Source organism: Perna viridis, chromosome 2 (assembly GCF_037379345.1).
Source record: "Perna viridis isolate PV_CMFRI_1.1 ecotype Kerala chromosome 2, ASM3737934v1, whole genome shotgun sequence".
Classification (NCBI taxonomy): Eukaryota; Metazoa; Mollusca; class Bivalvia; order Mytilida; family Mytilidae; genus Perna; species Perna viridis.
In genome coordinates this window covers 3671685-3684418 of record NC_142446.1, presented here as the reverse complement: position 1 = coordinate 3684418, position 12734 = coordinate 3671685, and the positions used below count along the sequence as shown (strand labels likewise).

General features: G+C 32.5%; 1 protein-coding gene and 1 non-coding gene across 2 annotated transcripts in view; one reads left to right on the top strand and one right to left on the bottom strand.

The window, feature by feature from the left end:
• LOC148623331 (signal recognition particle subunit SRP54) overlaps positions 1-9617 on the top strand; it is a 30226-nt gene extending 20609 nt beyond the window's left edge. The window contains exons 11-15 of the mRNA XM_088565114.1: positions 3417-3490; positions 6161-6269; positions 6926-7096; positions 7739-7834; positions 8073-9617. Of these exons, the coding sequence (XP_088421240.1) occupies positions 3417-3490; positions 6161-6269; positions 6926-7096; positions 7739-7834; positions 8073-8155 (533 nt within the window). The 3' untranslated portion in view covers positions 8156-9617. The remainder of the gene's footprint in view (positions 1-3416; positions 3491-6160; positions 6270-6925; positions 7097-7738; positions 7835-8072) is intronic.
• Positions 2868-3112, bottom strand: LOC148623332 (RNase MRP). The gene has a single exon (XR_015920465.1).
• Positions 9618-12734: the final 3117 nt, after the last annotated feature.

The window sequence follows — 12734 nt, the reverse complement described above, 5'->3', positions numbered from 1 at the left end:
TGCATGAGCAGTACTTAGTCAACTGAGAACTTTGAATGTTCTTATCTATTTGAAATAAAATTATCATTAGAGTATATGAACTATTATTAAAATGTATATATGTGTTTAAAACTGCATATACATTTGTCCATTTAACTGTTTAACTTAAATTTTGGCATTTTAATATTATTCGTCTTCGGAACATAGTTAGGGACTTAAGTCAAAGGGACGACATTATTTGCAAAGTGATATTCTGATAATGTTAACATTGTATGTACTTCCAATCCTATTTTGCTATTCAAGTTAGATTTTTAAAATAATTATTGTGGACACTTATTGTTATTTTACATTCTCTATATCATTTCCGGACGATGAATTTTTGTTCTAATTATTCTACACTCCATTAAATTGCATGTGCATGTTGCTGTGCTTGCTATTGTATATATATATATACTGGTACATATTTATAAGTGTGCAACTATTATTATGGATGAATTTGATAATTTAATTCCTACAGTTTTAGCATGTTGAACTTCGTCATTTTTTTTTCAGCATTATCATTAAAACATTACTTTAAGATATTTGTAACCCACTCTGTAGCTTTTTAACACATTTTGAAGATACTTATGTGCTGACAAATATATGAGGCTGGCCCAGGTCAATGCAAAATCAACATGAATTTAGTCATGAAACAGGCTCTTATTCTAGAAATATTATTATGACCATGCCTAAGTCAGGTAAAAATCAGGATTTTCATGATTACTTTAGATAAATATTAGTACAACATTGCCTACTTCAGGTAAGTATCAGGATGACCTTGCCTACTTCAGGTAAATATAAGTATGACCATGCCTACATCAGGTAACCATCAGATTACCATGCCTACTTCAGGTAAATATCAAGAGGACCTTGCTTACATCAGGTAACTATCAGGATAACCTTGCCTAACTCAGGTAAGTATCAGGATGACCATGCCTACTTCAGGTAAATATCAGAATGACCATGTCTACATCAGGTAAATATTGGCAAGACCTTGCCTTCTTCATGTTAATATTAGTAGGATCTTGCCTACATCAGATAAGTATCTTTTGTAGGTAAATATTAGGATGGTCATGCCTACTGTAGGCAACCCGTGCAGGTCTGGGTGTTAAAAGAATTGGCCTGTAGCAGCGCTAAGCTTGTCATAAAAGGCGACTAAATAGTGGTCAGAACCCTAGCCGGGGGCTAGGGCACTCTGCCCGCAGAGCAACTGGGATGTGTGCCTCAGGTGGTGGAATGGGGTACCCCTGGTGTGTTACATGCTAGGGTTGTCAGGCTATAATATGGAAAACCTGACCGCAAACCATTGTGGTGCACCGTATTGGGAAAGATGCCACGTTCCTCGCATGTTAAAGAACCCTACTGTGGTATTCTTCCGGAGTAGGAACCATAGGGCTCCGCCACAGGCGGCCAAATTGCCTGACCCTACCCACCGATCCCTATTTCCAGTGGCAATCAAAATTTGTCGACCCCATTGTCCTTGTGTCCCATTCCTTTTTCATTTCATCATCATTTCATGTTCATTTTATCATCAATTTCATGTTTATCGTCTGAATATAGCTGAAATATTGCTACTCGGACGTTAAACCCCAACAAACAAACAAACAAACAAACCTACTGTAGGCAAATATAAAGATGGCTATGTCTACTGTAGATTACTGTTGTCATCGTCCGTAGACACCGGGTTTTTGTGCACTTACTAGAGTGTAAGTTGGAAAGGAAGATTTGTATAGATTTCAGGGGTTATGGCCCCAACTGTTTCAGAGTTAGGGGCCAAAAAGGAGCATAAAACAAGCATTTCATGGATTTTAACTAAAGCAAATGAATGCCTATGATATTGTTCCACAATATTCTATAACACAATGGTCTGACTTGGATTGATTTTTGGAGTAAAGACTTGTACTTTTCAGAATCTAGGGGCCTAAAAGGAGGTCCAGAAACATGCATTTTGTTGATGTCCAGACAATAACTTGATTATTAGTGAATAAATCTTTTTGAAATTGTATCACAAGGTGCCATTTCACAAAATGAAGACTGGAGTTGATTTTTGAGGTTGTGAATTGAGCCAAAGAAGAATAAGGGACCAAAAAGGGGCCAGAAACAAGTGTTTTTTTTCTGATTTTTTTTATTTCTGGTGTGATTTTGAATTTTTATATTTGATTCCTCATTCCTTATTTGATGAAAATCATTGCCTGCATTTTCAATCAGATTTCAGATATCTTTTACAGTTTTTGAATTATATGGGACCAAAGGGGACCACACCCCAAAAAATTTACTTTTTTATTTTTGATTAAAAAAAAAATTATTGGATCCCATATGAAAATCCCAGCTTACATACAAGAGCTTTAAAAGGTATGCTTACCAAATTAACCCTATCATTTATTGTTTTTGAGATAATGAGGTACAAATCAAGGGAACCAAGATTCTAGTAGAAAACAAAAGAACATAATACAGGGACAAAGATCAGACATGGAAAACAGACTCACACAACAAAGAATATAAAATAACCAAAATGATACGTACAAAGTCACAAAAGTAAATATGAGACATGGACTCCACTAACAACTGGAAACATGGACCAGGTGCACTAGTAGGATAAGTGTCCTCTCCTTTTCTAGAACAAGATGGGGTGGACAAAAGAGGAAAGGAAAACTATGACAAAATGATCCATGAATGCACCCTGAGCAGACCTTTATACTTAAAATTAAATTCAAAATATTGTGTCCAAATTGAACAGTAAGTCTCTAGTGTGTCAAAAACTTATATTGTGTCCATACTTGTCACAAGTGAAAAAAGTTCAAGTGGCTGTGGTTTAGTGAAATTTCTTATTGGTCATGTAGTAAAATGTGTACTCCCCTAGGATAAGCCCCATTGTGTTACTACCCCAGTGGGTAGTACTTGCATGACTTTGCTATGACAAACACCTAACCACCCACAGCTCCGTCTAGACATCACAGCCTTTAATGTGAGCAATGGTCAGGATGCAGGGAATCAGTAGCTGGACACTCTCTGTCCTGGGTCTGGGGACTTTCCCTAAGGTTATGATGGCATTATGCATCAGTTTGTAACCTCAAAGCAAGTTTCAGGGGAGCACAACCTGTTTCGTTAGGAGTTGGATTTATTTATAAACCTTAAAAAAATGGACATTTTGTTGTTGAAACTTTGAGATATTTAAATAAATAAAGTTTTAAATTGCAAAACAATGGTTAGATATGTTTTATACTTGAACCGAAAGTGCGATATGACATTCACAAACATTATTTTTATGTTATGTTCTTGTAAATTATTATTAAGGAAAAGGGAAAATATGATGCCAATAATTAAAACTATTATTAAATATGTAAGGGGAGATAATCCTGTGGATATTTTTCAATAATAACTTTTTTTTTCCTTTTCAGGTCAATTTACATTGAGAGATATGTATGAACAGTTCCAAAACATAATGAAGATGGGACCATTCAGCCAAATAATGGTTAGATTTTTTCTTTGCCAGTCTGTTCTATTTGAGATGACGGTCTTTATAAAACTTAACAAATTACCAGAACTCCATTTCGAAATTCTATAGAAATTTTATAGTTGTAAAATATCATAAATAACAGAAATGAAATATTAGTTTGTGTTAATTCATAAAAACCATGAATAAAACCATAGCTATTGAATGATAATTCAAGGAAAGAGTGGTGGAAATTTAAGATTCACTTAATTTTTTTTAGGACAAAAATATTTTATGAACAATGGGTAACCAAAAAGTGTAACCAAATCTTCATACACAATTCTTAAATAAATTTTACTGTGTATAAACTGTTTTTGCCTTTATTTATTGTAGATTTAGTTCCTAAGAATTTTGAAGATTGTTCAATAGTGAAAAAAATTGTATGAAACTTTTTTGATGATACAGACCAAATTTTGTAATGTGACTGTGACTTTACAACCTTTTTATATATTAATTGTTGAATTCTGATACTAAAATTGGATTATAAGGAATAACTATTATATTATCTTCGGTCTGTTTGAAATTACCATAATGTCCATGGTGCACACTTGAAAATAACCTGCTATGCATGTTATTTAGTATGCACCATGTTATTGAGGTTATTTCTTGATAGACCAAAAAAATATTAGTCATTCCTTTACTACTTGGTGGATTACTTTCATATTAGGCCATCATAAAAAAATTTAGATTCCTAGACACATTTTTCTAAATAGATGGGCGGGCAAATTTTATTTATTTATCATTTAAGTGAAAAAAAATTGCCAGTTTGAAAGAAATTGAACTTAATTGGGAAAAAAATCATAACATCATTTTTCAGGGAGAGTAAAAAACTTGTGCCGGGAGGGGATGAGAATCTAGAATATTTTCTATGTCCCCGCGACAAACTGTGTGTCTGTTCATCCGTTGTGCCGTTGTTTCATCTGTTCAGATTACACATGATCGTCCATTCAGATTACACATGATCATGGATTGTCTGGCTATCTCCTCGTACAGTTTTTGAACTACATATAAAATTTGTTACAGGATATTTCTACATATGATGAAGGTGTGCAGGGCCAAAGGATTTTGATTTTCGTGAAATATTCTGGAAATTGGTGATAGTTACATTTGGTCATTTTCATCAGAAATGAGGCTATATGGCTTGTCTGGCTATCTCCTTGTACAGTTTCTGAACTACATCTAAAAAAAATTTTGCAGGATGTTTATATACATAATGATGGTGAGCATGGTCATAGGATCTTGATTTTCATGAAATGTTGTGGAACTGGATGATAGTTGGACTTTGTAATTTTTGTTAGAAATATACCCCATGCAACAAAGTTAGGAATTTGTTATTGGGATAATAACATTTTTTATGCGTCCATCAGTCTGTCCTCCATCAGTCCTCTTTTTCTCATTGCAACTAGTTTGACACTAATGAACAGAATTTCATGACACTATATGGCCAGGGTACAGTATGTACCGGTAGATATGCATATATTAAGGAAATTCTGATCCCCAGATTGGTCTCCAATTTTTTCAAGTTATGGTACTGGTACAGTTTGTCATTGCAAGTATTGGAAGAATTGAGCTAACACAACAGACCAGGAGTATCACAAGTCTTGGAATGATTTTTGAATCTGCAAACCATGTCATCATACAAGAATAAACATGTCCTTAATTTGGCAAATCTGGCGAGCGGGAGCATCATTTGTGTCTGACAGACACATTTGATTTATTAAAAAAAATCACTTTTACCAAATGACGTGGGGGCTTCTGTGACAAATGACTTCTAGTTTTATTTTGGCCTTAAGTATAATGTATTATTATGATGTCTATATGTGCATTCTACAACACCTTTTGGATTTAAAAAAAATGTTGGGAGTTATGGGACTTCAGCAACTTCAAACTTCATTAGCAACAAAGAACATATGCAGAATCTTTTTTACCTGCATCAGCAAAATTGAACTCTATTCATCCTATTTTGTCTGTCCCTTAGGTGTACTCTACAATCTATACTGAACCTTCAGTTAAACATTAAGCATAGTGTTTATATACATATTAAATATGAGAGCCTTTTATTTTTTGGCACATTAGACTAATTTTTTTTCGTACATTTTTTTGCATGTTGAACTGAGCCAATTTTCAACAAAACCTCCTACAAATGATACATATTTTGTGTAATCTGTAATAAGAAGAACAATGGCATTTTGGTGATGAACTCATAACAGTCTAATTAGACATTGGATGCTGTCTTTTGCTTATTTAACTTTAAAATGAAAGTAGATGTAAAATAAAATGGTTTGGGGTTTATGTTATTTATATCCCAAGCAGCCAAATTTCAGAGGGTATAAAGAATTCGTCCATCACTATGGTGTTTATCTGATACAGTCTTCATTTTTGTCAGATTTCCATCAAACTTGTTGAAGGGAACCTATTTTTTTAATTACAGCCTTTTGCTTGTTGTTTTGATAGAGTCTTCATTTTGTGATAGATTTCCTTCAAATATGGATGAAGTGTTGTTCCCGGACTTAAGTATTTTTTTTTCAAGATTTGTGGCACTGGGGCCAGGACCTTTCTTTTGGGACCGAGTTTCCAATATGAAGATGTATATAGGGTACATGAGCATGCTTTCTTAAGTTCTATCACTGTTGTTTTTTAATATTTCAGGGTATGATTCCTGGATTTAGTTCTGACTTTCTGACAAAGGGAGGTGAGCAGGAATCCATGGCTCGTTTAAAGAAACTAATGACCATGATGGACAGTATGAATGACCAAGGTATGTTAATGTTCTAATTCTTACATACACTTCATCATTGACATCATTATTTACACATGGTTTACATGTCATGACATAAACTTCATCATTGTCATCATCCTAATACACTTGGTTTACATGTGATGACATACACCATCCTTTACACTTGATTTTCATGTGACGATTTATGTATTAGTTGATGAATCTTTATTTATTTTGTGCAAAGGTCCATAACACAAAATGAAAGTGAATAAGAAATAGCAATAAGGGACCAAAAATAAGCCAATTTATAAACTTTATATAAATTGCTTTTTTCTTGATCAATTTCAATGAGTTCATGATGTCCCTCAAAAACTTTTGAAGTTATGACTTTTAATGTTGTGGAAACATAGCTTTGAACCAATATCTTATTTGTTAGAGTTACAAAAATCTGTATAGCTTCAGCAGGCTCTGGCATAAAATATGAGCAGTGATATAAAAACTCCATACACAGGGCTGAATGAATGTTGCCATGAACAACAAATGGAAAATTGACAATTTTTGTTATCCATAAAACTTCTAGAGGGATGACTGTATCTAAACATGTATTTAGATGAGAGGCACAAAAAAACTGAAATTACATCAAATTCTGTATGGAGCTTATCAACACTTTTACAGAACTGAGTTAAATATTTCAGAGCTTGATAGTTTAGATGGAGAAAGGTTATTTTCAAGACAACCTAGTAGAACCCACCGTGTTGCCCGAGGAGCTGGAGTATCTGTTAAGGAAGTGAATGAGTTACTTACACAATACAAGAAATTTGCTCAAATGGTGAAGAAAATGGGTGGAATCAAAGGATTGTTTAAAGGTTGGTGTTAAAAGTGTAAATGTGAATGTTTTAACTTGAAATTGTTAACAAGTATGTCTTCAGTCAAGCAACTTAGAGGACAACACCAGTACATTTCGCATGAATAAGATGTCAGAATGTAATAAAAATATTGTATTATTGTTCAGGAAATCATCTACATAATGTTCAACCCCCTCTCCTGGCACACAATGTACAAATAACAAAACACCAATGTATCACACTTGTAGAATTATTTTGTATTTGTTGAATAGTTTTTTTCTTACAGAAAACTTGCCATTCTGGTAAACTTTTTCACAATATGCACAGAATATTTGATATTTTTCTTGCAAAAACATTAGTTGATTTTTGTCTGACATCATAGCAGACACCAATATCAAGGTCACTGTTTCTAAAAATAGGTCTTTCTACAGTGTAGGTATGCAGAAGCCTTTAAATGAATTTTTTTTGTCTGCTAAATTGGTGACATAGGTGATACTGTATCAGGGTTTACAACATTATTGATACCATTAAAAAGTAGTTTTTTCTCTTTTGACTAAGAATGATTCAACTCTAAAAAAAGTAGCATAGTATAAATCTGATAATAAAAAAATTATATCAGACAAACTTATTACTTAAAATGATATGCAATTATTTTGTATATAGGAGGTGATATGAGTAAGAATGTGAATCCAACTCAGATGGCACGATTAAATCAACAAATGGCCAAGATGATGGATCCTCGAGTACTACAACAAATGGGTAGGTAAAAAAGATAAAACATTGACTTTTCATTCAGTGAAAAAATTAATGGAAATTTTCTGTATAATCCTAAAAAGTGAGATCAGGTGAACTAAAATTCCCATTTTAAGTAGAATCATGGAGAAAATAACAGAGAAAAAAAACACAAACAGAAATCAAATAAAAAAAACAGGAAGAAAATTAAAAGTAAATGAGAAATTGGTAATTTGATACAAGACATTATATTGGTATATTTTAGGAGGCATGCAAGGATTACAAGGAATGATGAAACAGTTTCAACAAGGTGCTGCTGGTAAAATGGGAAACATGTTTGGTAAATAGACATCAAAATGGGCAACATGTTAAATACACATCAGTGATAAACATTTTTGGTAAATAGATATCATTAATAAACATGTTTGGTAAATACACAATGTAGTACAAGTAATTAAACATGTAAGATATTTGGTACAAATTTGTTGTTATTGTAAAACTCTTTTCATATGATCAATTGTGCAATTGAAGTTTATTTTGCGCTAACATGTATATTGAAATGAGCTAATAATTACATTTGTGTGAGAGATGTCTGTCCATTCCATTAGAAGTATAGAAAACCTTTCAATCACCTCAGGTTTAGATTATCACAAACTTTGTTCAGTTTGAAGTGAATGTATTTTTGTTGTACAACATATGTAGAAGTATTTGATGAACATGGGAGAAGTTTAATAGTTTATGTTAAAGCTTTTAAGGCATCCGATAAATACATGTAAGTTTTACTGGTACTTCTTCCTCAATAAAGACACAACAAATTCTATATTTAGCTGTGCCAGATTTCTTTATCTCACCCACAGGTTGATGCAGAATGTTACATTTCCAATAACATTTTGGCAAGCATAAAATTAATAGAGAACAATTATACCTTACCCATGTGTGTTTGAGAATCCAAGAGGATAGTCAGTAATTGATTATTACAATTAGTTTGTTTATCCCATGACCTATACTTTACATCTGGTGGTGTCATCTCACTGGACACATCAATGTGTCATGATGACCCATTGAATGTTTTTCATTTCATCCAAAACATTTTAAAACAAACCCAAAGAAGCTCAATTTGGAATCTCAGGCACTTTTTGGTACGACATAAAAGTTTTATAATCAGAAAAGCCACATTTGAAAAGGATTAAATCCTTTGGTATTTCAGATTTCCCTATCTTTTATGTGCACAGGTGTTCTTATTTTCTCAATTATTTTTTTGTCAGCTTGGATTGTAGTGTAAGTGCTAAATTTATATCAATTTATTTTAGGCCAGGTTCTGAAGTACTAAGTGCTGTACTGTTAATTGAAATGTTTATTATTTTTTGTTCATGTATATAATTTTTATGTTGATGTCAAGGATTTGGTTTCATCAACAAAGTCTTTTTTTTTTTTAAATGCTGACTCGTGTATACTAGTAGATGTTTCTTTGTATATCGTTTCATTTTATTATTGTGCTATGAATTTTTTTTTTCAAATTGTCAAATGAAAAATATAAATGTAAGTTTCATGGTTCCTAAGGAATCAACTTTCAACTATATGAAGTTTTTCACATTATTTTGCTGTTGACAAGATAACCAAGACATAGTAGTGAATGAAGTAAATAAACATATGTATTTGTTGTCATGGAAGCTGAGTTCATTGTAGAATACCATCTATTTTGTTTATTATATTATGGTATTCTGTTGTATTTTTTTCAGAATATTGTAAGGTAAAATATAACAAGAAATTTCTATGTTCTGTTGATAAGAATAAATATTTGACAGACGTTTGTTTGCAGTCATATAATGTTGTTTGTTTTTATACAGCAGCAATTGTCATGGAGCTCTCCTCAGTATTAGTAGATGAATTTTTTGTTGTTGACATTTTGTTTTTAATCAGTCCTAGATTTGGGGATTTTATACATGGTATCTACCAAAAGACAATATGAAGTCAGCCTTAAACCTTGGCCTACTCTTAAGAAATTAATGCTACAAGATTTAAGTCACCACTACAAATGTTTTATGGTGGTCACCTTAACTCATGGATTGTTATGGTGTATCCATTTGTTCACCAGTTCATAGTTTTCCTTTCCTCAACCCTGGATGTGATATTTATGGAGAACAACTCTTTTTTTTTTTTAGAAAAGCAAAGGACAGTTACCCTACCAGTGCACCTGGTCCATTCTCCCAATTTTTAGTTGATCACAGTTTGCTCATTTACTTTTGTTTCTTTGTGTTATTTTACTTTTTCCACATCATTTGTTGTGTATTTCAATTTTCTCTGCCTAGTTGTTAATTCTTGGATTTTGTTCTTTTTATATGGTCACATAAAAATTTTTCAGTTGTATAATAGTATCACCCTGTCTTTGTTGTTAGTGTTGTTTGTCATTGGCATCTGTTTACTTAGTTTATTTACAATAACTTAGTTAAACATATATGATCTTTTTGAAATTATAATACATTGTTCCAAAGGACATCATGGAGTGTGGAATAGTTTTTGGAGGTTTTCGCCCTACCCCTTATAGAAAAAAGGGGCTGAAAGGGGGAAAATGGGTTATATCATTAGAATTGATAGGAAAAGTTAATTGTTGATCTGATTTTCATGATTCAGATGTCATTTACAATAACTGAGTAAAACTATCGTATCATTTTAAAATTTTAACACATTGCTTCTAGGGACATGGTGGAGGGCCCTATAGTTTTGGAAATAGGGGCTTAAAATGGGAAATTGGGTGTTATCATCAGAATTGATAGGGAAAGGTTATTGTTGATCTGATTTTTATGATTTGGATGTCAATCTGTTCCTTTAAATTATGAGTAATTTTTTTACAGGGTAGGCTTCTCCTTAACCATTTTGGAGTTAAAGGGGTACAAATTGAACCACTCCCGAAAAAAAAAAGTTTTTTTTTAATTGGATTCCTGATGAAATCCCGGCCTGCATTTCTCAATCAGATTTCAGATCTCTCTTTCCGTTTGTGAGTTAAAAGGTGTCAAAGTGGCCACACCCCCAAAAAAGGACTTTCATTTTTGGTTGGATTTTGAAAATTATACATTGTATATTGAATTTCAAATTTTGTGCTATATTGTGCCCAAACCGGTTGTTGTGTCCATAATGAACAGCAAGTTCCAATGCTTAAGTGTAGTAACTAATATTGTGTCCACATTTGCCCCATGTGAACAGAGTTTGATATACTGTGGTTGTATCATGCTGCACTCCACAAGTCTTTTTATTACTAAGTGTTGCAATCCTGGTTCCCTTGATATCCCTTTCAAAGAGATCCATTCACTTATACACAAGTTTTTGTCCATAATCAAGAAAAATGCTTATTTCTGGACCCTTTTTCTGAATACCCCTAAAATCTGTCGTATCTTCCAAATGTGGAAGGCACATTGCGGTACAGTTTAATTGTAATCTAAAAAGGCTTTATAATCAGATGTTTCATTAAAATGAATATTTTTTTAATTTACTAAAGACTGAACAATATACATTGTAGTAACTTTAAATTAAGTAACAAGCAAACCTAGGCAACACATCTATGAAAAAAACAGTCTGCCTGTATTGTAGAAGGTAGCAGATTTAAATAGCCAGTAAAGTGACATGGCAAAAAAATTCTTTAGTTACTGTAAACATATTAATTTTCGCTGCAGCTAATTTTCACAGTTTCTGAAAAGTCACCATGTTCACGGGTATTAATTTCCTGGTTTTTAAGGTTGAAGAAATAAAGTTTTTCAATAGTCTTGGCAGTGTTCGATTCTTCATTTGATCACTTACTTAACTGTTAATATTTCAATAAATTAATGACAGCCATTATTACGACATTAACAAATAGCCAAGTCCACATATATAGTTTACTATATATGGCCATTTTAATCAGTATATTCTAATGTAAAACTATAAAGAACTCACTTAATTGCCCAAGCTGTAGCTAAATGTAGGGATTATAACTTGTGCCACTTTAATTGCATGTTTATGAATGAATTTTTTTATTGACAATTCTCAGCGTTTAACAGTAATATTTTCTCTGTGATGTGTTTTCTTCTTTTGTGAATAGAAAGTTTGCAAAGTAATGATTTCTATTCTTTGATGTGACAGGTACTATATGGCCACTGATACAAATCATTATATAAACAAGATCATGAATTTAAAAATTATAACCCACATGTTTTCATCGTATATGTTTTTTTATCATAGACTTGGTATAATTTCATACTTGATTGCATTGAATGATATGACCCATACATAAAACAAAGTTTCTATTAATAATTGTGGAAACCATGATTATAATGGTCAAAAGACTTGGTAATGTGTATATTTTCGCAGGTACTGATTTTCATGTTCTTGAAGCAACTGCGAAAATAGGGAAAATTAATACGTTTACAATAATCAGATTGTCACTGTCTAGGATTTGATTCTCCATTATACAAGGTATAATTTTATGTGGTGAATCATAAGCTCTGTTTACATTGGGTACTGACTTCAGATACTAGGCATGTATCATTAGCCTGAAGAAAAAAATAGTTTTAAACCTTTAAAGAAGTTTTTGCATTATATATATTGGATGTGCCTTCTCAATACAATACTGAAAGAAAATTTATGCCAGTTTTCTACAAAGATTCTATTATTTTACAATAGTTTCAAATTGACTGCATTTAAATGCTTGTTTCCAGCCCCTTACTCCTAAAAAGTTCAAGTCACAACCCCCGAAAAATCAATCTCAAGTCTTCTTTTTGTGCTATGACAGATTGGTGTAAATTTAAAAGACATCTTTTAACTATTACTCCAGTTTTTGTATGGAAATAAGGAAAATGTTTGTTTCTTGGCCCCCAATACCTGAACAGTTCATGTCACAAACCCCAAAATCAATTCAAGCCTATCTTCTGTGAGATGGACACTTCAAAGAGACGAA